General features: G+C 37.8%; 2 protein-coding genes across 3 annotated transcripts in view; one reads left to right on the top strand and one right to left on the bottom strand.

Moving 5' to 3' along the window:
- Window positions 1-365, bottom strand: part of ZGRF1 (zinc finger GRF-type containing 1) — a 105,783-nt gene extending 105,418 nt beyond the window's left edge. The window contains exon 1 of the mRNA XM_062199715.1: window positions 297-365. The gene's annotated coding sequence lies outside the window, so the exon portion shown is untranslated. The remainder of the gene's footprint in view (window positions 1-296) is intronic.
- Window positions 25-17,367, top strand: LARP7 (La ribonucleoprotein 7, transcriptional regulator). Of its 2 annotated transcripts, none has more exons than XM_062199721.1 (13): window positions 25-181; window positions 5,666-5,866; window positions 6,191-6,291; window positions 6,389-6,472; window positions 6,617-6,781; window positions 6,866-6,959; window positions 7,032-7,373; window positions 7,459-7,603; window positions 9,298-9,449; window positions 10,051-10,169; window positions 13,042-13,201; window positions 13,351-13,442; window positions 17,163-17,367. In XM_062199721.1, the coding sequence occupies exons 2-13, from the start codon at window positions 5,668-5,670 to the stop codon at window positions 17,241-17,243; spliced, it is 1,734 nt and encodes a 577-aa protein (XP_062055705.1). In that variant the 5' UTR covers window positions 25-181; window positions 5,666-5,667; the 3' UTR covers window positions 17,244-17,367. The 2 variants fall into 2 exon arrangements, with proteins under 2 accessions (XP_062055705.1, XP_062055704.1); XM_062199720.1 differs by having other exon boundaries at window positions 26-181; window positions 7,029-7,373.
- Window positions 17,368-27,202: the final 9,835 nt, after the last annotated feature.

The raw sequence follows: 27,202 nt of genomic DNA, 5'->3' as shown, positions 1-27,202 counted from the left end.
GGAGCCAGCCCTCGCGTGTGACGTAGGCGGCGGACGCACGGCCTCCGGGCCCGTCTTTCTGAAGGGGATGAGAGTGGTGTCGCTTATCCTATGACGCGAAATAACCACGACTTTAAGCATCAGGAGACGGAAGGGACTGAAGGACGCCGTCGCTGACGCTCTATTTTTAGAATTGAATCGAGTAAGTTGCAAGTGGCCCCCAAGTCGCGTTCATTGAGTAGTGTTAATCCTCAGTCTTTTCTAGCAGCTCATTCTATCATGTGTCGGCTCTCTTGTCCCGCCCCCTCCCACGCTACCTTCGGTTCGCTAGGCCTGGTTCTCTGTGCGCACGCGCAGAAGTCCTCTGCTGGCTCTTGCAGTTCCAGTTTGCGGAGAGTGGGGGCGCAGAGCGCCCGGCGTTGCGAGGTTTAGGGCACGCCCAGCGCTTGCCGGCGTCTGTAAGGAAGTACGGGTGCCGAGAGGATCACTAGGTGCTAGGGAAAGTGCTTTATTTTGCCAATTGGAGTTGAAGTTTGCTTGCCAAAGGGTAGCGAATGTGAGAACTTGTATTCTAAGTCATTTTCTTTTACACGACTCTAGTTTTGTCCCCGAAGAGTTGAAAATCTAGTTGTGAGAAGGACCTAGCAATGAGTGCTAAGTACTGCGTACCAAATGCATTCCTAGAAGTACTTTGGGAAAACAAATCGGGCAATTAATTGAGGAGGTAGCGGTGGAGGTTAAGGTGCCACCTAACCTGAGCCTTGAAAATCGAATAGGGGTTTATTAGACACAGGAGTTCTCTTGAAAAAGTGATAAAAGTTACGGATCAGCTTCCCAAGAATGTGCATATACTTATCAAAAATATTTTCTGTTTAATTTTATTAGAAAAGGGTGTGAAAGACTTCGAAATGGCAAAAAAAAAAAAATAATTACTTGGGGTCTTGTTTAACTCCTCCAAGATATCAATGCCTTTTATTGTCATTGAGCTATTTTACAGTTGTGTAACTTGTAGAAAATGGTAAAATGGAAATCAGGTTTGTCTAGTGGAGATGTAGTTATTACATCACAATTTAATGAAGTTCAGAAAAATTTTTATTTACTTGAAAGGCAATGGGACAGAGAGTGAGAGAAAGAGATGTCTTCCATCCTCTGGTTCACTCCCCAAATGCCAAGGCTGGACTGGACCAGGCCAAACACAGGAACCAGGAACTCCATCCGGGTCTCCCGCATGGGTAGCAGGAAGCTGGAGGTGGGACTCCATCCCAGGCCTCCAGGATTAGGAATGTCTAAGTCCCACTTGGTGACTTAACTCACTGCGCCACAACGTAACTGCCGAGGTCACAAGAATCCTTGCGTGAGGGGCAGGACTTTGCCCAAGCTGGTCAGATGCTGCTTGAACAGCATCTTAACTCCTGCCAGATCTCTTGGGTTTGAGTCCCAGCTCTTCCCCTTCCTATCTAGCTTCCCGCTAATGCACATCTGGCACCCTGGAAGGCAGCAGATGGTAATTCAAATAATTGGGTCTCTGTCACCACATGGGAGGCCCCGATTGAATTCCTGGCTCCTGACTTCAGCCTTGCCTAGCCCCAACTGTTGCAAGCATTTAGAGAGTGAACCAGCAGATGGAAGAGTCTCTCTCTCTTTCTCTTTGGCCTTTGAAAGAGAAAGAAATAAAGGAAATTGTAATCACCTAGATCTAAAAAGAAAAAAAAAAAAAAAGAAGAAGTCCTGGGTCAGAACATAGCATGCTAGTAACAGAGTACAGTGGTTCTACTGAAAGTAGGAATTAAGAGTCAGACAGACCTGGGCTCACTTACCCAGCTGGTTTTAGCCAAGTCCCTTAACCTTTGAGTTTCTGTGAAAAGAAACCACCTCGTGTTTTTCCAAGGCTTTAGAACAATGTAGAGTAACTGGCATTGTTACACAGTAACTTATTCTTTGTTTAAAGCCTATATTTAGAAACCAGATTGGTTGGTTTTTTTTTTTTTCTTTTAATGCATGTCACTGAAAAGTGCTAAAGAATTTCTGATGTTGAGGTTTGACATCAATCTCAGAAAAACGAGTCCATTCTAGACAAGTTACACATAGGCTTCTGTGTATGGCTGCTAGGATACTTTATCAAATGTTATCTTGTTACTAGTGACAGTAGTGGAAAATAATGAATGGATAGATGGAAGGAGGAAGGAAGGAACAAAGGAAATGAGAAGTCAAATTGATAGGATTTAGAGTGCTAAATCATGATAATGGTTACATGTTATTGAGTATGTTCTGTAAAGCAGCAATTTGAAGTGCTTCATTTCCATTATTGTGATTAATCCTCACAACAGCCATATTATGTGGTTATACTTTTTATCTATGTTTTATAGGCCATAGATGAGGTAACTTGCTCAGAATCTGTACAGCTAGTACATAGCGTGATTTGCTAGCTTGATAGAATAGATATCCTTAAGTAAGGTCATGGTGGTAAAGCAGGCCTGGGGAGGAGAGTTGGAGATTTGGAATGTGTGGAATCACAATATGTAACTCTGATTTTCTGCAGTCATTGTTTAGGAAAGGTAAATTTAACCATTTCTTATATCACTTTCTGTTTAGTCTTTGTCTTTTAATTGAAGATATATTTCATCAGTCTAGCTTAAATACTGTAAGACACAAAAATAATCCTTATAATAAGAAAGAAGGAGTCTTTGGGCTGAGGTGTGAAAATGGAGGGGAAAGTTTTCTGGGAGAATTGTGACTTACGTGCATATGCAGTACTGTCCACTGCTTCTTAAGTGGTGGCTCAGACAAGGAAACTAGTTGGAAAACAAGTTGTCTGCTCCTTATGATTCATTGTGACACTGGAGCCTGCTACAGTGATAATCATAGACTACACGTGTACCTTTTTTTTTTTTTTTTTTTTTTTAAGATTTATTTCATTTATTTGAAAGGCAGAGTTTACAGGAAGACAGAAAGTTTACAGGAAGACAGCATCCACTGGCTGACTTGCCACATAACCTCAGCAGCTAGAGCTGGGCCAGTCCAAAGCCAAGAGCCAGAAGCCAGGAGCTTCTTCCTAGTCTCCCACATGGGTACAGGGGCTCCTGGCATATAAGCAAGGAGCCAGAAAGGAAGAGTAGCCAGGACTCGAACCAGCACCCATATGGGATGCTTTACTTGCTACAGCACCAACCCCGTTGTATTTTATTTATAGTCTACCAACTTACAAAAGAATTTGAAATGCTTAACATTTCACAAGTAATTTTAAATAATTTTTATTTAAGTATTCAACAAATACTTAGATAATGATAAAGTCCTCTCATAGCATTTAAGTTCTAGTGAGGTAGATAAACAGTAAAATTATTTTAAGAAACTTGTGCAGGAGCTTATGTAAGGAGTTCTCATGATGGGTTTACATGTTTAAATTATTAATTTATCTGGAGAATTGAGTATAAAGGAAAAAGAGTAGAAGCAGGCTGACCAGTATGGAAGATGTTAGCAGTAGTTTAGGCAAGACATGATGATTTTTTGGATCAGATGGTTGTGAAAGGAGTAACAGGTATTCATATTCAGGGTCTGGTTTAAAGGTAAAGCTAATGGAAATGCTGATGAATTGACTGTGGGGTTTGTGGTAAAGAGGAATTCAAAACGATTTCAGGATTTTTGCCCTCTTTAGCATTTTTGTAATTGGTGACTCTGAGATAGGGAAAACTGGGACAGGGCTGAAGAAAGAGTGGGTTTGTTTTAACTCTAAGTTCTATTTTTGCCATGTTAAGTTTGAGATATCCTTTAGATCAGGAGTGGGGAACATGGGCCATAGAAGAAAGACCCAGGAATCCTTTGGTCAGCCTTGTCAAGGCAACCACAGGTGGGACTCCAAATTTAATAAATCTATAGCAGGCTAATTTTTAAGTTGATGATTTTGTGTGGCTTGTGAATGTTATAATTATCCAAATGGCCCTTGCCAGGAAAAAAAAGGTCCCATCCTCCTCTCCCGGCCTCGTGCTTTACATAAACAAATGGCAGTGTCAGATGGACCGTTGGACATTGGAGTGGGGATCTAATGAGAAAATGTTGTGAAATAGCCACATAAAGCTGTGGAACTTAAAGCCAAGACCCTCGGAAAGCGTGACTGTCTCTCGTTCTCTCTCTTGATTTCTCTTATGCTCTCCTTCTCCCTCTTTTTCCTTTGCCCCAATAAGCCCTTTTCCTTACTCGTGTTGGGTGTGTTTTGTGGTGGCCATACACTGAAATAGCCACATAAAGCCAGGGAACTTAAAGCCAAGACCCTCAGAAATCATGAATGTGTAAATAGGAAGGATGCTCAGACCTAGTCCAGTCACAGGCAGCATGTAAAGGTAGAACCCAGAAGTCTGCAAAGGAAATTAAGCAGAAGGAAATCTCTCTTAGAAGTGATACAAAGAAGATATTTTCAAGGAGGAAATTATCAACTGCAAATGCTATTGAAAGATTTTGTAGACAGTGGGGCTCACTAATGCCTTTGCAGTTTTACTGGAATAGTAGGAAGGAAAGTCTGATAGGATGGATAGAAGTAAGAATATAAAGTAAGAAATGAAGTTATTTGATACTAAATAGCACCTGATTATTGTAATAATTATTACCTTTAATGCCATCAACTAAATACTTCATGATGTATATTTTTAAGTTGGTACCTGATTATCAACTGAAGCCTGTTCTAAAAAATACTCTAATGCTAACTGTGGTTGGCCTGCATATTAGAAGATTTGAGGTGAGAGTCATTAACCTCTTTATTAACATCCTTATACTGAGTATTAGTCAACTTTTTTGTTTATTTTGGGTCACAGTTCAAAAGAAGGCATCATCAAGTGAGGCCCTAGGATGGTGGACCAGGAAGCAGAGACACAGAGCATGCTGTGTCCCTGGGTCTCTCTTCATGATTAAGTCATGGGCTCACCTCCGCAACCTAATAACCTTTGCAAAGATCCCACCATTGAATATTATAATTGGGTCAGCCTCAATCAATAGTATAAGGCTTTGGAGTTTAAACATCTATGAATTTAGAAGCCAAATTCTGCTTGAAAAACATTTTTTCTGTTACATCAGAAGCACCACTGTACAACTAATGATTCTAGCTGGCAGTCAGACTTGAGACAGAAATAGGCTTTAATACTGTGTTGATTCAGCTTTATTAAAAATGACCCTGTATAAAGTAAACCATATTGTGGGAACCTGAAGTCAATCTCAGACTGGCCAGCATTAAACCTGATGCTTTTATGTAATTATTTTTGAAGGTATGTTCCAGGAATTAAGAGTGTTTTGTGCAAGCAAAAGAATAAACTGTTGTAGGAAGTTCAAACTGCTGAAATGTTAGATGATAAATTCTGTAGAGAAAAATAAAGGGAGTGTTTCAGGGAGACTGTAAATTCAGAAGACTTACCAGAGAGTTTGCAGGATATGAGGACAAATTATAGCTGAAGCTGAAGGAGCAAAAGGTGAGGTAAAGGGATTAGAAACTAAAGGCTTGAGAAACAAAAGGCTAATTCTATAGCTTTGAGTTGAACTCATTGCTTATAGGAACCAACAGATGTTTTAAAAATCAAGCAAGCAGTTTATTTCCCTTTATCCACTGTCACTAGGCTAGGATGTTTACCTAAAAGGCAGTTAATATTTGTTTTTTCTATTTTTCCCATTTTGACTATAATTTGTGGTTTACTTTTCTAATTCACAGAAATGGAAACTGATAATGAGAATCAAAAGAGTATAGAAGAGGAAAGCACTGACAAGAAAAAAGATGTAGAAAAAAAGAAAAGGTCTAGAGTTAAACAGGTACTTGCAGACATCGCTAAGCAAGTAGACTTCTGGTTTGGGGATGCAAATCTCCACAAAGATAAATTCCTTCGTGAACAGATAGAAAAATCAAGAGATGGATGTAAGTATAGAAATAAGAAAAATTATAATTATGTATATATATCATATAAAATTATAATTATGGGTAAGAACCTAATTTTTATAAACTATTTTATCTGCTACCTAGATTTAAAAGCAGCAAAATACCAATTCAAATATTTTACACTTCCCAATGAGGCATTTCACACAGTCTAATTCTCAGGTGTCATGGTTGCATTCTAAATTCCTATAAAACCTATTTATACAACTTTTGAAAATTTTAAGTATTCAATCGAAAATTGTATTTTACAGATGGTGTAGACTCAGTGTGTTACTGTTATATTTATTTATGCACCTTTTTTGTTAGATGTAGATATTTCACTTCTCCTGTCTTTTAACAAAATGAAAAAATTGACCACTGATGGGAAGTTAATAGCCAGAGCATTGAAAAGTTCAGCAATTGTGGAGGTAACTTTTAAATTTTACATTTACTGCAATTTTATCTCAGTTGTTTCAGTTGTACTAATTTTAATATTTTTTAAATTTTTAATATTTGGTTCTAAAGCTGGATTTAGAAGGCACCAGAATCAGGAGAAAAAAACCTCTGGGTGAAAGACCAAAAGATGAAGATGAGCGGACTGTGTACGTGGTAAGCCATTTCTTGAAAAGCTTAGAACCCAGGTCCCTAGTCAGAATGACAGACACGTTTTTAATACTGTTTAAAATTTATTGACATACAAGAATTGTGAAAGGCTGTTATTACATGCTTAATACTGCTTCTAATTTATCACAGGAATTACTCCCCAAAAATGTTAATCACAGCTGGATTGAAAGAGTATTTGGGAAATGTGGCAATGTTGTTTATGTAAGTATACCACATTATAAATCTACTGGAGATCCAAAAGGATTTGCTTTTGTGGAATTTGAAACCAAAGAACAAGCAGCAAAAGCTATTGAGGTAAGTCCAGGTCCTAAAAAGAAAAAAAAAAAAAAGAGTAAAAACTTCAGGAATTAGTAGTAAAATTTACTTGGAATCTTTCAGTTTCTTAACAACCCACCAGAAGAAGCACCAAGAAAACCTGGCATTTTTCCAAAAACAGTCAAAGACAAGCCCATTCCAGCCCTACAAGTAGCTGGTAAGTATTTTACTTAATATTTAAATAGAGATGCAGAATAAAATAAAACTAATGATAGCATTGTTGCAGAAGAAAAGAAAAAGAAAAAGAAGAAGAAAGGACGCGTGAAGAAGGAAGATAATGTAGAGACCCAAGAGTTAACAATGGACACAAGCAATGAGAGCAAAGTGAAAACCTCGAGGGCTACATCTGAGGGCTCTGAAGCAGATGCTGAACCCCAAAAGCAGCCCTCAAAGAAAAAGAAAAAACGGGAAAGGGTTGAAATGTCCAACTTACCTGAAGTCAGAACAGAGAAGAGGAAGAGAAGTAGCTCTGAAGACACAGAAAGCCTGGCTCCCAAGTCAAAAGTAAAGAAAATGGCCCAGAAAGATAGCATTAAAAATGAAGCATCAGAGGTTTCCAAAGAAAACAGAGGTACTTATAACATAATTAACTTAAGGTTGTATTTCACCATTTTTCGCAATAAATGTCTTAGTGACGGAGTTTCCGATTTCTCTAGATTTAGGATTCTCCACAGAAGAAGAAAAGGATACCGGGGATATTAAAGATGCTTCTCTCTTAAAAACGAAAAGGAAACATAAGAAAAAACACAAAGAGAGACACAAAATGGGAGAAGAGGTTATACCATTGAGAGTACTATCAAAGTACGTAAGTTATATAAACACTTCATTAGCCTTTGAAAACATTCCATCACCATTGCTAAAGTGCAATTCCAATATATATTCAACAGAGTTGCATATTAGCAACAGTAATGGCATGTAACCAGGATCTACGCACAATGTGGATTAACAGTTGAAGATAGTAGGAACCACCACACTCAAACATGGAAGCACTTATTTTTATCATGGCACAGCAAGTGCCTCCATGTTAAAGTAGAGAGGGCACCTTAGCAGACTGTAAAATACAGCTGAAAGTTAATAAAGATAGTTCAAATACTCTAGGGCTTCTGAAAATGCAAAAGAAGACTTACCATCACCAAAACATGGAAGCACTTACTTTTTTAGTTTCAAAGCAAGTACATCCACGTTTAAGTGGTGGGGAGCCCAGTCTTTAGAAAAACTTGGAATCCTGTAACCTGTAAGAAAATTTTAGTAAAAAGCTTGTAACAATGGAAAATTTTGTAAAAGTTGGGTCGGTTTGGAGACACCTCCACTGAAACATGGAAGCACTTACTTTTGTTTCACACAGCAGGTACCCCCATGTTAAAGCAAAGGGGATCCATTCAGCCTCGGAAAGTTAAGGTGTCCATACTGGATTTGTAGGAGTAAGCTGAATTCACTTCTACTAAAACATGGAAGCACTTACTTTTTCTAACGAAAGTCACAGAAAGCACCTCCATGTTAAAGTTGAAGAGAGTCCACCCTTCAACCAAGGAACTGAGTAGAAAAAGACAAGACGAAATAGCTTTTCAGAGAAAAGTTTTTCTTTACCTTCTTGAATTAGTCCGCACAGACTCAGGCTCTCCTGTGGAAGGGTGAAAGACAAGACTTCAGGCACTTCTATTTATACTATTCTTAACTCCTAAATTCCTTTTGCCTTTTTATCTCGGGGGAATCATTACAAGAGCCTTTTGTTATTTTAATGTATCAGCTCTCAGGGAAAGTATGATCCTGGGTGGATCTGGTCTTTTTTTTTTTTTTTTTTTTTTTTTTTTTTTTTTTGAAGTATACAGATGTCAATGTTAACAGCTCAAACCATTACCACTAGATATCCTCCTCTTTAAAAAAAAAATCTCCTATCTACTTGTTTGATGGCATAGATTAGGGTAACAATGACTGCTCCCACTGAGCCAGGAGATGCATTGTGTTTCTATCAGGAGGAGCTCTAGCTGTTTGAGGAAACATCTACACGGTAAATATATGTAAATAAATAAATTGCTTCCATGGAGTGTTTTTCTTCTCAGAAATTCCTTTTGCTTTGAGTAAATGCACAGGAATGTTATCTCTCAAATTGGAAGCAGTTTAACAAATCATCTTTAAATTTTAATCTCTCACTTATCCTGAAAGATGAATGATAGAATAAATGCTACTAATTAATTAAGAATTCTTAAACTTTACGTTCATGACTTAAAATATATGAAGCACACCTAAGAATTTAATTGACAAATTTAAAACATTTAATCTGAATGATGGGGCCTGGGGCACTCCCTTTCCTTGCTTGCTAGATGGATTTAGGACCTAGGAAATTATCTGAGTGTGTATTTAAACAAAGAGGAAAGTTGGTAGGAGGAGTGTTTATAGTCACTGGGAATGTGTGTATTTCGATGTTTCCATATTTTTTATTTAGTTACCCCGTGTCACTATTTCAATAGTTCTTTTTTTTTTTTTTTTACTTACAGGAACGAATGGATGGATTTAAAAAAAGAATATTTGGCACTGCAAAAAGCCAGCATGGCTTCTTTAAAAAAGACAATATCCCAAATAAAATCGGGGTCAGAAATGGAAACAGACAGTGGAGTACCTAAAAAGTCCGGAATGAAAACTGAAAATGGTGAAGATCACTATGATAGTTTTTTTCTAGTACCATAATATAATTTAAATGTATGATTGTTTTAAACACTGTTTTTTTAGTAATATGAGAGCTATCACTACCATTTTCATTATTAATCAATGAATACCTACTTTGTAGAAATATGACTTCTCACCTCTAACTTCATAATAAAAGCCAAAGCAGGAACAAGCAAGAATTTGTTCAACATTAGGATCTTTTTAAAATTCCTACATATTATAAATTTTCACAACTGAATAATGCATTTAGAATATTCTTATATGGTATTCTAAATCTGTTTTTTCTTAATTGAGCAGCATTCTTTTGGTCTTTGTTTCAGAGAAAAGCAATTTCTAAAGTTTTATAAATGCTCTTCTAACAGTAACAGTAACAATACCTTCTGCCTTTTATATCATGGTAGTCTGAAATGAGTAGTGTGATATACAATATAACCTTCATTATTTAAATTCAGTATTTATATTAAATAAATTGTAAATCATTTAAATCAGCCTAAGTTATCCTGTGGTTCTAAAGTGTTCCTCCTAAGTGTTCAATTGTAAAGTGTAAGAGATTTATTCCTGCTCTTTTCTTTTGAAATCAACAGCCAGCTGTGAAGAGCATGGCCCCCAGGAGAAGGTTAATGCCACAGGACCACAGTTTGTGAGTGGAGTGATTGTGAAGATCCTTAGCACAGAGCCCCTGCCTGGCAGGAAACAAGTCCGGGTAATGCTTTTGAACCCCTGGAGTATTTGTCCTCTTCTCCTCTTACTTCCCCATGTGAAAATGTGTTGAATATAAGAAATAAATGAAATTACAGTTTGTATTTTTATGGTAAACTACCTTTAGAATTTTGACTCTATGGTAACTCTTGAGTTTAACCTGAAGCAAAATCTAAACTCAAATTGCTCTCTGAATCGAATTTATACTGAACAGCTAAACATCCTTCTGAAAAAGAAATTTGCAACTTGTGCATATTTTTACTGGTACTCCTGTTGTCTGCTGTGAGATTGAATAAGAAAATAGCCTATGGTCATTCTAGATACAGGAAATGCTTTCCCAATACTTACTTTTTAGAATACTTTATTTGTTAAAAATGGATTTTAGAAAATATTTGGCACCAAAACATTTTTGAAGATTTAACCAACATTAGAGCTGGTCTGAAATCATTTTTAATGTAATCATCTCATACTGTCTGATTTGGGAGCATATTAAGAGAACTTTTAAATTTGCTTTTCTTGATATTCATACCTTTTAATAGATTCCCAAATTATTAATATGCATATTTTTAATATAAGATGGGCTTAGTTTTGTCTGTTAATGAAGCCTTTGTCCTGAAAGAAATACAGAAGCTTTTCTAGAAAACAGGCTTGTAATTTTTTTTTTTTTCAGTATTTTCAATCCATGGTGATTGTTTAAAGTTTTTCAAAGAGTTATAGGTATTTTTGTAAAGCTATTTTATATGCATATGCAGCTAAATCCATAGTTCTATGTTATTAATACTCAAATTGCTATAAATACAGGTCTATAATATTTTTTCACTTTGTGCAGTTTTTCTTCTATAGCATTTTATACCAACATAACAACACTTCTTTCTTATCAATGAAATCATACTCCTTTGTGTGAGATTACCATATTTTACTCACAAGTAACCCTGTCACCTATTTAGGTGAGGCACTTATTTTTTAAATTTATGAAATGTTTTATAACATTAATATTTTTTAATCCTTTTATACTGATATTCAGCACCATGTAATGTGTTGTTTTGGTTTTACATGGACCAGTCACATTTTTTAGTAACCACTGAGGTGGTTGTTGTTCACTGTGATCTTGTCTAGGCACTCTTTATCTGAAACCCTACCCTAATATCCTGCAACCATCACCAAGACATAAATTTTTTACTCTGTTTCCAATATTGATAAGTTATTTAGCTAGTCCCAAATTGTTATTGGCCAGCTTGTTTTCAGAGCATGGTGCTAACATAAAATTCAGGATGAGGTTATACAGTTGAGGAACATGAATTCTGCTGTGATTAAATTGCAAATGACTTAACACAAAAATTACTCAAAGCTTGTTATTTGGAATCAATTGACATTATCTGAATGGTAATTAATAATTACACATTCTTCATTTATGATCGTCAGAATCATAAAATAACTGCGTTAATCGTTAATCAAGTTAGTAGTTACTTACTTTTCGCTGGAACAAAACCTGAGCTATGATGGTGATTACTGCTGTCTGTGACTTACCAGTGTGATTACCAGGCTAATTTATCATTCTAAGGGTTTTAAATTCTAAGGGTTTTAAATCAGGAGATTAGCCTGACATTATAATGGATATTTAGTAAATATCTTCTAATCTGTCAGAAAAAAAAAGAGTTATAAAACTCACTACAACCAGTGAACATGTTCAGGTTTCACCAATTAAATGCCACTTTTCTTGCTCTGTTTCTAAATTTAGGACTAATTTACTTGATAACAAAATGGGAAGAATTGGCAAGTGTATTTCCAGTTTTTTTTTAAATCATTAAGCAAATATTTACTAAGTGTTTGTTTTGGGATAGATGGTAAACGAAGTATTGGGTTGAATTAAGCTCATCTGTGGCTTCTAGAGACTCACGGAATTTTATTACTAACTAATAAACTTTTCTTAGTCTATGATGAAATAGTATTTCCAGGTATTGCTCAGTTCTTTCCATAATACAGTCATCGAACAATTCAGCAACTAAGAATAATCTAAATTAGCTGTTTCTTGAAAATTTGTGTCAAAAAAGTGAGATAAGACTTTTTTTTTACAGTAGACAATCTCAGTTATTTCTTTAGTTTTATGAATGGAAGCTTTACGGTAAATTACGAATTAGCAGAATAACATTCCTGCATAAATGCTTTGTGTTCTCTGTGGAACCTGCTGTGAAAAAAAAAGTTGATTAAGAATGCAGGAATCTTGTTAATTTGCCCTCACAGCAGGCATTATATGTAAGACTTTTCCCTTGTTGGGTAACCACTACTTGTTTAAAAGAAGTTATTTAGGTATTTTAACAAAAACCTTTGTTGAGCTGTACTCTGGTAGAGCCACTGCAGAACCCAGAAGTTTTTTAGGTTTAATAAAGAAACCTTTTTCCATGAGTTGTTCTAAAAACTTTAAACATTTTTACACATAATTTAAGTCATAAGTGATTTTATACAGGTAAGTGAAAACAAAAATTCTCTAAATTTTTTTTTCCTTTTGTTTCCTTTTACTAGTAACCCTGGACTTGAACCCTCTCCTGTGATAGTGGGGGAGACCGTTTGTACTTTCTGCTCTACAGTTGTGTTGCCCTTGTTGAATAATATTCCCATTGTAGTTCATAGTTTGAAAATATGTTGTAAAGATACAAAAGAAAATAAATTTTGATTAGAGTTGTTGTTCATTGGTCTTCTTCTCTGTCCATATCTGTAAAAACATTAGTGTATATTTTAGCTATGATTTATATCTGGCATTTATTCCTCATTACTCTACATAATGACATATAATCTGATATAACCACTGGAATAATTTGAGAATATTATGAAGCATTTTTATTACTGGTTTTAATACTTTCTGCAAAACTTCAATGCAGGATACTTTGGCTGCAGTCTCGGAAGTTGTTTATGTTGATTTACTAGAAGGAGATACAGAATGCCATGCTAGATTTAAAACTCCTGAGGATGCTCAAGCAGTAATGAATGCATACACAGAAATCAAGAAGAAACACTGCTGGAAACTAGAAGTCCTTTCTGGTAAAACTTCATAGAAATTTCTTTTTATAACCATTCTGAATTGTGAATGATTGTATCATATTTTCTGAGTTTGAGAATATAATGCTTTGAATGTGTTTTTTCCTTAAGTATCCTATATTCAAACATCAGAGTTTTTGTTCATTTCTAAGGTGATCATGAACAGAGATACTGGCAGAAGATTTTGGTAGACAGACAGGCCAAACTTAATCAACCTCGAGAGAAGAAGAGAGGCACTGAGAAGGTAATCAATTCATTATTGGTTTTGGAGGTTAAATAGATTCTGAAAGTCAGTAGTGAGTAGATAACTTTGGTTTTGCTTCTACATAACAAAGACCTACAGAGTACCATGTTTTAGGTTGAAAAAGAATAGTCTTTATCTTGGCTACAAAATGTATGAAATTAAAATTATTTTCCCACAGGGATACATACTTTTAATTAGAGCTTCCCATTTTTTCCCTTTTTAAAAAACTACTGATATGCTTTAAATTTACAAGGTCTTCATTTCTGGCTGCTCTGCTTTGTTTAATGTAAATGCTTATAGAATGTCTTAATGGTAAAAGCATGGCGTATTTATAGTTTATAAAGATACGAAACTCTAAAGATAAGATTAAGAGACTTTATGTATAATCATTGCTGCAGCAATGATAAGCTTTATTCCCTTTTCTCAGGGATAGTAATGTGATACACATAAGGTTAAATTACTTAAATAAAGCTGGCCTCTCTTTCACTAATTTAAGTCATAATTCCATATTTTAGTGTGGCTGACTTGGAGTCATATGTTTTAAATTATCTTTAAAAATATTTAAAATCTAGTGTTTTTCATCAGCCTTGCAGTTTATGATGATTTGGAGGGAGGTCTCCTACTGGTGTTTGCTAATTTGGTTTCCTAAAATAGAGATTGTACTTGCTGAGTTGGGGTGGCCCCCTTCCTTCCTAAAGACTCTTTCAGGTCTCTGAGGTGTTAATTTCAAAGCCTGCTTGAGGTTATTTAAATGTTAAAAGTATTAATTCAGAGCCCATAAGTGAAATAGATTCATTTTGTTAAATACTGTTGGTGGGAAGTTTCACTTAATGTGTTTATGTGTTTTAAGCTAAGAATTAATCATTTAATGTTGGAAATTTGGAAAGGTCCTATCTTTGAAAATTTAATTTGAGGCAAGAAGTAAACATTTGCTAAGGAGTTTTATAAATTGAATTGGAACACAAATGAGTAGCTATATCTTGCGTTGGAGAGTTCTTTTCCTACTTTCACTTACTAGTTGGCCATCACTGTCATTAGCCTGATTTGTTGAGTAGCTAGTTGGCTCAGGTCATGAAATGAAGGTACCACACGAAGTAGTGCTGTTCAGATCTTGTCAGAGGACAGTAAATTGTAGTCATATTAACCTACTTATTTGGTGATTACTTGGACTAATATTTTTTGAATGTCCTTTTGTGTTTCCCACCATTCTTGAATTTGGGTACAACCATGAAATAACAGACTCTTCTGCTTTCATGAAACTTGCAGATGAGTAATGTAGGTTAGGTGATAGTCGATACTGTGCAGAAAAATTAAGCAAACAGCTTTGTATCAGATAGTATTTTATGGAAGTTTTCCCTAAGAAGGTGACATATCCCAGGCCTTAGGGAAGTGAGTGAGAAAGCCAGGAGTTCAGAAGCATAGTCTTCCACTCAGAAGCCACAGAAAAAGCAGAGGCCTTGGGAGAGGATTATCAGGAACTAGGAGAGACCAGTATAACTGAGTGCCTCTCAGAACCTTAGTGAGGGGAAAAAAATAGCAGAATGGCAATGATTCTGCCAAAAATATAATTTAAGTGCCTTACTGACATTGCGGCCCCAATTTTCTATAGTGCTGTTGAGTGACAAAAAATCAGTAATAAAATCCTGGTTTTTAATTCTCAGATTATGGAATAAGACAATACTGGGAATGATTTCCTGAATCCTGCTCAAACAGTTTATACAGAATTAAAAGGAGAAAAGCAAATGAAAGTTTTTCTCTTCCACATTTATTTTTACATACAAAAATGAGGCAAGGTAAATTGAATTACCTCAGAAAAGATCAGGAAAATATAAGAAATATGTGCCTAAGTGAGTCTCAGTCATTCTCGGTGGGTAAGAGCAACAGATAACAGCTACTGGAAAACTTTTCTTAGTTCTCTTCTTGTTCTATCACAATGATCTTTTCTCAGTGTACAAATTACTGATGTCTGATATTCATCAGATATAAACATAATTTATAAAATTTGTTAACAGACTCACAGGTATGATACAGTTGTGAACATCTAAGATCTTAGAGCATTCTAGTTTAAAATTGACTTCCTGCCAATGTCCACCTGGCACCAACACTTTAAAACTATTTAAATGAATGTTCAATTAATATTTATGGTTTTCAGAGAAAAAGATTTGCACTTATTCTAAGGCTAAATATTTTCAACTTTTCTCCTTCATTCCATGTAATTTCTTCTGCAACCTTTAAAAGTAATAAAAGGGAATAGGTGTTTGGTGCAGTGGTTAAGTCTCTGCTTGAGAAACACACATTCTATATCAGAGTATCCGGTCAAGTCCCAACAACTCTGCTCCCCGTCGAGCTTTTGCTGATGAGCATTTTGGGAAGCAGTGGTGATGGCTGCAGTATTTGGGTCCCTACTACCAACAAATTAACCTACAACACCACAATGCCAATCCCAAATGCAAGTGAATTTTTCAAAATTCTTCTTAGTAATAAAAATAGTCATCATACTGTGAACCTCCAAAACTACAGCCAAAATAAATCTTTCTTAAAAAAAAAAAAAGTAGTCATAATAGTAGACCCTTTCATGAAACATTTTTTAATTTTCAAATTTGTAAACAAACCAGAGTGTCTTCGTAATTAATGTCAGAGCCCTAGGGAATGTGAAACTGCAAATATAGGTCCTGAACCCTCCTAAAAGGATAAAAAATGATCAGTGTGGATTGGCTATTTTTATTTATGTATTTATTTCAGATAAATTGATTTATTTGAAAGGCAGTTACAGAGAGATAAGTAGAAACAGAGAGTACAGGGGAGGGTGCTGTGACAGTGTATAAAGCCGCCACCTGCAGTGCCGGCATCCCATATGGGTGCCAGTTTCAGTCCTGGCAGCTCCAGTTCCAATCCAACTCTGCTGTAGCCTGGGCAAACAGTAGATGGCCCAAGTCCTTGGGCCCCTGCACCCTTGTGGGAGACCTGGTAGAAGTTCCTGGCTCCTGGCTTCAAATAAGCGCAGCTCGGGTTGTTGCGGCCAGTTGAGTAGTGAACCAGCAGATGAAAGACCTCTCTCTCTCTGCCTCTTCTTCTCTCTCTGTGTAACTCTGACTTTCAAATAAATAAATATAAATATATCTTTAAAAAAGAAAGAAAGAAACAAAGAGTACATTAGCAGGGAGCTGAATCAAAAGTACAACATCCAGGATGTGAAGCATTACCCATTTGGGCTGCTGGCAGCCTAAGAGGCAGCAGCTTAACACTAGCCCAGGAGGGGCTATTTTTAATTGAAAGACTTTTTTTTTTTAAGATTTGTATTTACTTGAAAGTAGAGTTGGGGAGAATGAGAGATATCTCCCATCCAGTAGTGTACTCACCAAGTGGCCACAAAGGCTGGGGCTGAGCCAGACTGAAGCCAGGAGACTCATTTGGGTCTTCCATGTGGGTGCAGAAAACAAAGTACTTGGGCCATCTTCCTCTGCTTTTCTAGGTTCATCAGCAGGGACTGGAACTAGAGCCAGTAGGCAGTGGCTTCACCCACTGCACCACAATGCTAGCCCCTAGTTTAAGATTTCAGTAATTTGGAACTAATGTGAAGAAGTCGGCTGGCTATTTCAAAGGTTTAATACCTATGATGCTTACTAAGCCATAATCTCATGAAAACTGATAGTGAAATTTTTCAAATAACTTATTTTTAAATGTCTAATACATTCTAATTTCTGATTTCTTTCTCTATAGTTAATCACCAAAGCTGAAAAGATTAGACTGGAAAAGACTCAACAAGCAAGTCAGCACATTAGATTTTCTGAGTATGACTGAAAAAAAATTAAAATTTACCTCTTACTATTTTACTGGATGCTTGTAGAAAATCCATTGTATTATGGTAGTACTGCATAATGAATGTTTTTCTAAAACTTACCTTTAATTAAAACCATTGTTCCTCAACTTGTAAATAAGAGTGGTTTTTTTTTTAGTAGCAAGAATGGTGTGTATCACAGTTTTTCACTAAACATTTTATTTGTTGAAATTATCTGAGTTAACCTTAAGTGACTTAGTAAGTAAATTTGTTTTGAACATTATCATCAAAAAATACTTAATTGCCAAAAGAATAATACATATCTTTAGAAAAGTATTTAACAGATTATATTATTTTGTATTTATTTTGTCAGTTGCATTTTCCATCTTCAGTTTTTTGGGTGTCATTTCATATTGGCTTATATAGACATATATGTATAATGCTAATTCTATTTATTGCTTTTTGCCTTTCTGGTCTTCCATTTTAGAATACACCATATAGGGGCAGGTGCTGTAGCACATTAGATTAAGACACTGCTTGTCTGGTCTAAATTCCTCATCTGAGCGCTAGTTCAATTCCAGGCTTCTCTGCTTCCCATCTAGCTTCCTATTAATGTCCCTGGGAGGTAGCAGATAATGGCTTGAGTACCTAAGGGCATTTAGGGAATGAACCAGTGAGCGGAAGATTGATCTCCATCTGTCCCTATCCTCCCTCTCTGTCTCTGCTTTTCAAATAATTTTTTTACTTTTTGAAAAAACAAAAGAAAGTGCTCTGAAAACCCATGGAGGTCATGTCCTCAGGCAACAGCCATTCCTGATTCTATCTGCTTTATCCAGAGTAGGAGTTTTGGCTTCCCCTCTCATGGGGTGTGGGAAGCGCACAATCAGGAATCTATACACAGGTATTAGTGAGCAATTTAAGAAGATAGTCTACCTCATGGCTGGGGAGACAACAGCTGATTAATACTAAAAATAAGTATACATTGGCAAGTGGCCACTCAGTAACTTGCTCATTCTCTCTCCCTGAAGGAAATCTAGCATGTAACACTCATGGAGGAAAGAAAGCTATAGTTAGTTGTTCAGCCTTATTAAAAGGATTATGATTAAACATCTCCATCTGAGTCACAAAAATCAGGTTTTTTGTATGTTTTCTGATTAAAGAATTCATTTGCTATCAGTGAGAACTATCTTAAGGTGACACTGAAGAAGTTATTTGGTAAAATTTCAGAAATGCTTGCCTTCACAGTTTTGTTTTTTTGTTTTATTTTGTTTTTTTATTATTTTTTTGACAGACAGAGTGGACAGTGAGAGAGAGAGACAGAGAGAAAGGTCTTCCTTTGCCATTGGTTCACCCTCCAATGGCCACTGTGGCCGGTGCGCTGCGGCTGCCACACCATGCTGATCCAAAGGCAGAAGCCAGGTGCTTCTCCTGGTCTCCCATGAGGTGCAGGGCCCAAGCACCTGGGCCATCCTCCACTGCACTCTCGGCGCCGGCCCCCTTCACAGTTTTTAAATGAAGCAGTCATTCAACAAATATTTATTGAATTTCTATGTTTGAACATTATTATAGCACTTGAGAGACATTAGTGAACAAAGCAAAAATCTGTCTTTCATGTAGCTTATTTTCCAGCATTAAATAAACTGGAAAAAAAGAAAAAGTAAATCTTAGGGGTCAAACAAAAAGGCAAGGGAGGATAAACACTAATTCTTTTTTTCCTTGATTCTTTAGTCCATTGAATTCATGGAATTTTTATCCTGCTCTATATCAGACACTGACACTTTAGAATTTGGAAATACCAAGAAAAGGAATGGTTCCAGTCCTTGAATTTATAGTGTCTTGGGGGTGACAGACAAGTAAACATACAATTATGAAACAATACAAGTGATAACAACCCCTGCAGATGATTTGAGTTCTAAAAGCAAAATCATAATCTGCATGGCTTTTCAAGGTCCTTGTGAGGCTTGAAACCCCAAAAAGGGTAGTGTATAGATACTAAGCAAACAGTAATTGTTGATAAATATCTTCTTTTTTTTTTTTTTTTTTTTGACAGGCAGAGTTAGACAGTGAGAGAGAGACAGAGAGAAAGGTCTTCCCTCCATTGGCTCACCCCCAGATGGCCGCTACAGCCAGGGTGCTGCACCAATCTGAAGCCAGAAGCCAGGTGCTTCCTCCTGGTCTCCCATGTGGGTGCAGGGCCCAAGCACTTGGGCCATCCTCCACTGTCTTCCCGGGCCACAGCAGAGAGCTGGACTGGAAGAGGAGCAACTGGGACAGAATCCAACGCCCCAACCGGGACTAGAACCCCAGGTGCTGGCGCCACAGGCGGAGGATTAGCCAAGTGAGCCGCGGCACCAGCCAAATACCTGCTTAATTGAATTAAATTGTGTTCTTCAGGATTTTACCCAAGTACAGATAATACCATCTACAATATATAAAAGCTATTTTTTAAGTGCCTACTGTAACAAAAGGGCAAGGTTCCTTTTTTTTTTTTTTTTGACAGGCAGAGTGGATAGTGAGAGAGAGAGACAGAGAGGAAGGTCTTCCTTTTTGCTGTTGGTTCACCCTCCAATGGCCGCTGCGGCCAGCGCATCTCACTGATCTGAAGCCAGGAGCCAGGTGCTTCTCCTGGTCTCCCATGGGGTGCAGGGCCCAAGCACTTGGGCCATCCTCCACTGCCTTCCCAGGCCATAGCAGAGAGCTGGCATGGAAGAGGGGCAACCAGGATAGAATCCGGCGCCCCAAATGGGACTAGAACCCGGTGTGCCAGCGCCACAAGGCGGAGGATTAGCCTGTTAAGCCACGGCGCCGGCCCCCCATTTTCTTTAGAGCTACCATGTACCTTATTGGATTTGCTTCTTTAACTGCGAAGCCAGCACTCTGCAACAGCACAGTTATCATTCAGAAAACATTATTGGCTGCTGTCTGTTAATTGTTATCATAGTTTTATTTTCTTAGGGAAGTAAGTACCATTATTATTAGCACCTTAAAAATGAAGAAATTGGCACTTGCCAAAGATGATAATAGCTACCTATAATGGGATTTTTTTTTTTTTAAGATTGATTTATTTACTTGAGAGGCAGAGTTAGGGAGTGATAGAGAAAAAGGTCTTCCATCAGCTGGTTCATTTCCCAGTTGGCCACGACCGACAGAGCTGGGTCAATCTGAAGCCAGGAGCTTCTGGGTCTCCAATGCAGGTGCAGGGGCCCAAACACTTGAACCATCTGCTGCTGCCTTCCCAGGCCATCAGCAAGGAGCTGGATCAGAAGTGGGGCAGCTGGAACTGGCGCCCATATGATGCCTAACCTAGTATGCCACAGCGCCAGGCCTATAGTCTGGAATTTTAAACCCAGGTTTTCCTAATAACTCTGGAGGCCACACATTTAATGCTTCTGGTAGCTCCCCCTATCCCAGCACCTGGCTCCTGCCATCGGAACAGCGCGCGGTGCGCCGGCCGCAGCGCGCTACCGCGGCGGCCATTGGAGGGTGAATCAACAGCAAAAGGAAGACCTTTCTCTCTGTCTCTCTCTCACTGTCCACTCTGCCTGTCAAAAAAAAAAAAAATAAGCTACATCTTTAAAAAAAAAATTAAAAAAAAATATGAGATCAAGCTTTTTCATTTATGCTAACCTTGAGAGATACAAATGCATCTCATTGCTGCTTTAATGTGCATTTCCCTGATTGCTCATAAGATTTAGTACTTTTTGCATGCTTATTAAATATTTTATTCTGTGAATTCCTTTTCTTAGTTTTTTAAAGGATGGTTAGCATTTTAAAAATAATTTTTACGCAGATCTTTACATATTAACAAAACCCTGCAAATATTTTCTTCCCGTTCAACCACTTGTCTTTCAATTTGGTTTATAATATGGAATTTTGATATTTTTGTAGAGCCATGTCTTCTTCTTCTTCTTCTTTTTTTTTTTTTTTTTTTTTTACAAAGAAGACATTTTTATTTTTATTTTTATTTATTTGGAAGGAGGAGAGAGACAGAGATCTTCCATCTACTAGTTCACTCCCCAAATTACCACAACAACCAGGGTAGGGCTGGGCCAAAGCCAGAAGCCAGCAACTCCATCCCAGTCCCCAATGTGGGTGGCAGGATCTCAAATATTTGCCCCATCATCTTCTGTCCACCCTTTGCCCAGCATTGGTTTGACTTCAAGGCTTTTAAGATTTGAAGCACAAGAAATTAAACTACCAACTCTTAAATTTAAGGAAGAAACAGGTGTCAGTGAGACAAATTAAAAATCACCAGGGGGGCCCAGTGCTGGGGTACATAGCTGGTAAAGCCGCCACCTGGAGTTCTGGCATCCCATATAGGCTGCTCCACTTCCTACCCAGCTCTCTGCTATGGCCTGTGAAAGCAGTAAAATGTGGCCCAAGTGCTTGGGCCCCTGTACCCACATGGGATACCTGGAAGAAGCTCCAGGCTTCTGGCTTCGGATAGGCCCAGCTCCAGACATTGTGGCCATCTGGGGAGTGAACCAGTGAATGAAAAACCTCTCTGTCTCTCTGCCTCTGCCTCCGTAACTATGACTTTCAAATATAAATAAATCTTTGAAAAAAAAAGTCACTAGGAACCAATGCTGTGGCTTGGCTGGTTCAAGTCCTGGCTGCTCCACTTCCCATCCAGCTCCCTGCTAGTTTACCTAGGAAGGCAGCATGAAGGAGACCCAGAGGAAGCTCCTGGCTCCTGGCTTTGGACTGGCCCAAACCCTTGCGGCTTTTTGGGGAGTGGACCAGCAGATGGAAAGTCTGTCTCTCCCTCTCTCTAACTCTGACTTTAAAATAGATTTTTTTTTAAAAAGTCACTAGAATAATTCCATCATGAAGAAACGGAATTCCAGTAAATACCCACAGCAAAGAATAAGAATTTACCTTAGTGAGTTGTTTGCACTTCAGGGAGAACATAGATAAAGCATAGTTCACAAACAATGAGCAGTTCCTCTAAAGTCTAAACCCATGATTGTGAAACTCTTCTGACTGGAATCTACTGTAAGAAATAAGGTTACAGTGCAATCGTGCACTTACCATACACATTCATTGTGTGTGGTTGTGTATGTATGTTTATTATGTATGCACATGTATGTACATCTATCAAGTATTAGAAAACATTTATCTTACTGTACATTGTGATTTTTTTTTCCATTTTCAAGTTTTTTCTAAGTATTGGTTACAATCCGTGACTTAGAAATTGCTGCTTTATGCCATCTCATATCAATGCCCACCACCTGGAAATGGCATTACTAGGGGAGGCAGTCACATTCAGTAAGTCAAGGTCCAAAAAAAAGGGGGGGATGGAGTTCAACCAAAAATGGAAAGGATGTTATAAAGGTTGAATCAGAGGAAGAGCTGAAAATCCTGATGACTGATCGAATAAAAATAGTGGTAGAAATGAATGAACCAAAGCTATCTGAAACTTAGGTTAGATGACAGAACAAGTTATTTGAATTTTTTAAAAAAACAAAGGTAAAAAGCCGGCGCTGTGGCTCAACAGGCTAATCCTCCACCTTGCGGCACCGGCACACCGGGTTCTAGTCCCGGTCGGGGCACCGATCCTGTCCCGGTTGCCTCTCTTCCAGGCCAGCTCTCTGCTGTGGCCAGGGAGTGCAGTGGAGGATGGCCCAAGTCCTTGGGCCCTGCACCCCATGGGAGACCAGGAGAAGCACCTGGCTCCTGCCATCGGATCAGCGCGGTGCACCGGCCGCAGCGCGTCAGCCGCGGCGGCCATTGGAGGGTGAACCAATGGCAAAAAGGAAGACCTTTCTCTCTATCTCCCTCTACTGTCCACTCTGCCTGTCAAAAATTAAAAAAAAAAAAAACAAAGGTAAAGAGCTGATTTTTAGAAGGTAGGCTACTACTGAAGTAGTTGGAATGTGATTGTTAATGATTTAATATGTATAGATTTTGAGGTAGAATTACTTTTTAATTTTTAAAATATGTGAGAGGCAGAAAGATTACCCACCCATTGGTTCATCCTTCAAATTCTTTACAGCAACCTAGATAGACTAAAAACCAGAATCTCAGTTCAATTCTCCTATGTGGGTAACAGGAACCCACAACCCCACCTCTGGTCCCTATGCCAAGGGAAGACTCAACGGCATAAATAGTTGCACCTGATTTGTGCTTTATATAAATGGATTCATACTTTTGTGTCATTGATGTACACATTCCAAGACTGTTTCTAAAAGAAAAAACCCTAAATCATCAAAAAGAGACTGGTTATTTACGTTATGATACAATTATACCATGGAATTTTCTCCGTAATTTTAAAGATCCAAGTGGAAGGACCGCAGTGATTTAATCTATAGCTTGCAGTGCTGACATATCATAGTGGTGGATTGGGTCCCAGCTGCTCTGCTTCTGATCCAGCTTCCTGCTAATGCACCTGGGAAGACAGCTGAAGGTGGCTCAACTACTTGAGCCCCTGTCACCCATATGGGAGACCAGAGTGGAGTTCTTGGCTCCTGGCTTCAGCCTGGCCCATACCTGGCTGTTGTGGCCATTTGGGAACTAAACCAACAGATGGAAATTCCCTCTCCTCCCCTCTGTTCCTCTCCCTCTTCCTTATCCTCCCTCTCCCTCCTCCTTGCCCCATTCCCTTTCCCTCCCCGCTCTTCCCTATTGCTGTGCCTTTCAAATAAATAATTAAAAAAAAAAAAATCCAAGTGGAAAAAAGAGATTAGGAAGTCGATATAGTGTCACCCCATCTGGGAAAGCATATTAAAGAGAATAATTTTTCTTTTGAAAGGGGTATGTTGGAAAAGATCATGGAAAATGTATATTATGAAAAAGTTACACATGAGTTTCAAAGTTCACATAAAAACAACTCAATTCCATTTATTTACAGACTTTCTGAAATACCTTCATATATGCTGCTGTATGCCTTAAACATGTTTTAGAATAACAGGAAATTGTTAGTAGTGATCCCTTTGGGGAAGAACAGAATTTTTTTAATGTTGACGTTGTGTCCTGTTATGTCTTAATAAACATGCACTACTTTTTTTCAAACAAATTTTTGAAAGGTATATAGGAGGTTGAGGAATCCTTCAAATACAACCTCCTCATTTAATATGAAAACTTTATTTATTACTATACATTAAGACATCAGCCCTTGAGCTTAAGTTGCAGTGTTGAAAAGTGAGAATTCTATGAGGAAAGGCTGACCCACTAAAATTGTTGACTTAGGCTTTGAATCAGACCTTTTTCATAGTCATCATTCTCAAGCTCCTAGAATAAGACTGGACTGATAATTAGTATGCATATCTATTACTCAGGAAATCCAAACAGTTTTAAAAGAAAGAAATGGAAAAAACAAACAGAAAAGAATGTTTGGAAGCTTTATCTGTGATTACTAAGGAAACCAATTCTACTGACCTTGTGGCTAGATTTAAAAAAAAAGAAGTTTGGTAAATAGGAAGAAAGGCCAAAGGGATAAGAATACACTTTATTTCAGGACTGATAAAAGTACAAAAATAACCTTAAAATTTTAGTTAGAAATGATTTCCTTTATTGTATTTTAGTTATGTAAACAAATTCATGTGGGCAAAAATTAGAAAATGCATAAGAATATAAAATAAAGTCACCAGATTTCTATGTATGCTATCACACTGTTTCATAACTTCTTTTGTTCATTGAATAGTAAGTAGACTGCAGAGATTGTTCTTTCAAAAAGCATTGTCCTCTCCAAGTCAAGTTTTTCAAGTAACACAGAGATAATAATAGTACCTACCATCTTGCATACTCTTGGCAGCTGGTAATCATTCATCAACTGTTTGTTGACTGTCTCTGGAACAGCAGCTATTTAGTTTGTGGTTATATGTATCTATCATAATTGATTATCCCATTATTGCTTGATGATTTTCCTGGTTCTTCATTATTGTAGATACTTGTGTGCTTTGGTTAAATTCCTACAAGTATTTGTATTAAAGAATGGGTGGAGTACAAAGGAGAGGGTCCATCCATTCCTATGCTTCCTTCCCTCTCCTGCATAAAAATGATGGGGTTTGTGCCATATATGTCTAGATTAAACCTTACTAGACTGAGCCAAAGTCATATGTGTATAGACTGGATGTCGGGGAGGCCAGGACTTTGGGCAGACTGGGAATAAAACCTCATGTTTTGATGTACTCCTGGACCCAGCACCATCTTCTCTCTGATAGTAGGTCTCCCATAAGCCTGCCAAGTGAGCTTTCGTGAGTCTCTTGGAGGCTGCTGTCATTGTAAGCTTGACTAAAGGACAGTTGAGATGATATTACACTGATGTAATCTAGTCCTATCTCTGCCACTAACCTTCCACCTTTGCAATTAAATGGGAGAAACTTTGTGGGAGGAACATCTTAGTAGGCACTTCTAAGTCACTTTAACTTTTTCTAGGCTCTGAATATACCTACCATGCTCTGAGCACCAAATGAACTGTTGCTCTCTATCCACACCAAAATGAACCCTTACACTGTGTCTTCCCAATTGTGCATTCAGTGTTTCAGTAATCTGAATAAAAACACTACCTTTCAAGAATTGGCTGTCTTTAAGCTTCTGATCACATGATGGGATTCACTTGCATTGTCTATTGATCTACCCAAAATTCTACTCTTTATATCTACTCTCTGCTTCTATGGACCTATCTTTGTTTGGATAGATGTGTCATTAATCTTAACTTTAATGTTTCCTACATGAAATTGTATTACCTCTCTATTTTTTTTTCTTTTCTTTTCTTTCTTTTTTTTTTTTTTTTTTTTTTGACAGGCAGAGTGGATAGTGAGAGAGAGAGAGAGACAGAGAGGAAGGTCTTCCTTTTTGCCGTTGGTTCACCCTCCAATGGCCGCTGCGGCCGGTGCATCTCGCTGATCCGAAGGCAGGAGCCAGGTGCTTCTCCTGGTCTCCCATGTGGGTGCAGGGCCCAAGCACTTGGGCCATCCTCCACTGCACTCCTGGGCCATAGCAGAGAGCTGGCCTGGAAGAGGGGCAACCAGGATAGAATCCAGAGCCCCAACCGGGACTAGAACCCGGTGTGCCGGCACCACAAGGCGGAGGATTAGCCTGTTGAGCCATGGCGCCGGCCTTATTACCTCTCTTTTAAGAAGGAAAATCTGTGCTTAATGTTAGTGAGTTTATTTATAAGCTTAACAGTAGACCATATTCTGCATCACACATTTTCTCTGACCACAAACCATCCATCTTGGTGTTAAAGGAAGGCTGACTTTCCATATTTGATTGTGAGTACGTTGGGGGAGGGAGGGTATGGAACCTTAGTTTATATAGAGTGTATTAAATGCTTCTCTATGTAGTGAGTATCTGTTTCTTTCCATTTATAAAATAAACTTGGGCCCAGGCATTGTGTCATACAGTGAGTTAAGCCACCACTTGGGACACTCAACATGCTATATCTGAGTGCCTGGTATCGAATTCCACGTCCACCTTCTGATCCTGCTCTCTGTTAAAGCATCTGGGAGGTGGGAGGTAATGATTACATTACTGGAGTCCCTGCCACCTGTGTGGGAAGCCCAGGTAGAGTTTCTGGCTCCTGACTTCTGCCTGTCCCAGCCTTGGCTATTGTAGCCATTTGGGGAACAAAACAACAAATAGAATATTCTCTCTCTATTCTGTCACTCTGCCTTTCATACAAATAAAAAATGAATAAACATTTAATAAGTAAACATGGTTAAGTGAAAAAAGTCCCTACTGATAATAAAACAATTATACACATACCTATGCCTATAAAAATATGTATATGCTTATAAAAATTTAGACAAATATAAACTGAACTATTAATAGAGGTAATATCTACAGAGAAGATTTTATATTTTATATACCTCTTTTATATACCTTTTTATTCTATATATCTCTGTTTTAAAAATAAATAGCATTCATAGACTTTACTGTGACAGGTAATTTTACAAGCACTATCCATTTACTAACTTTTTAATGACAATCTTATGAAGTAAGTATATTTTACAAATGAGAGAACTGAAGTTTAGAGAGA

Source organism: Lepus europaeus, chromosome 8, assembly GCF_033115175.1.
Source record: "Lepus europaeus isolate LE1 chromosome 8, mLepTim1.pri, whole genome shotgun sequence".
Lineage (NCBI taxonomy): Eukaryota > Metazoa > Chordata > Mammalia > Lagomorpha > Leporidae > Lepus > Lepus europaeus.
This window is presented reverse-complemented; position numbering and strand designations above follow the sequence as displayed.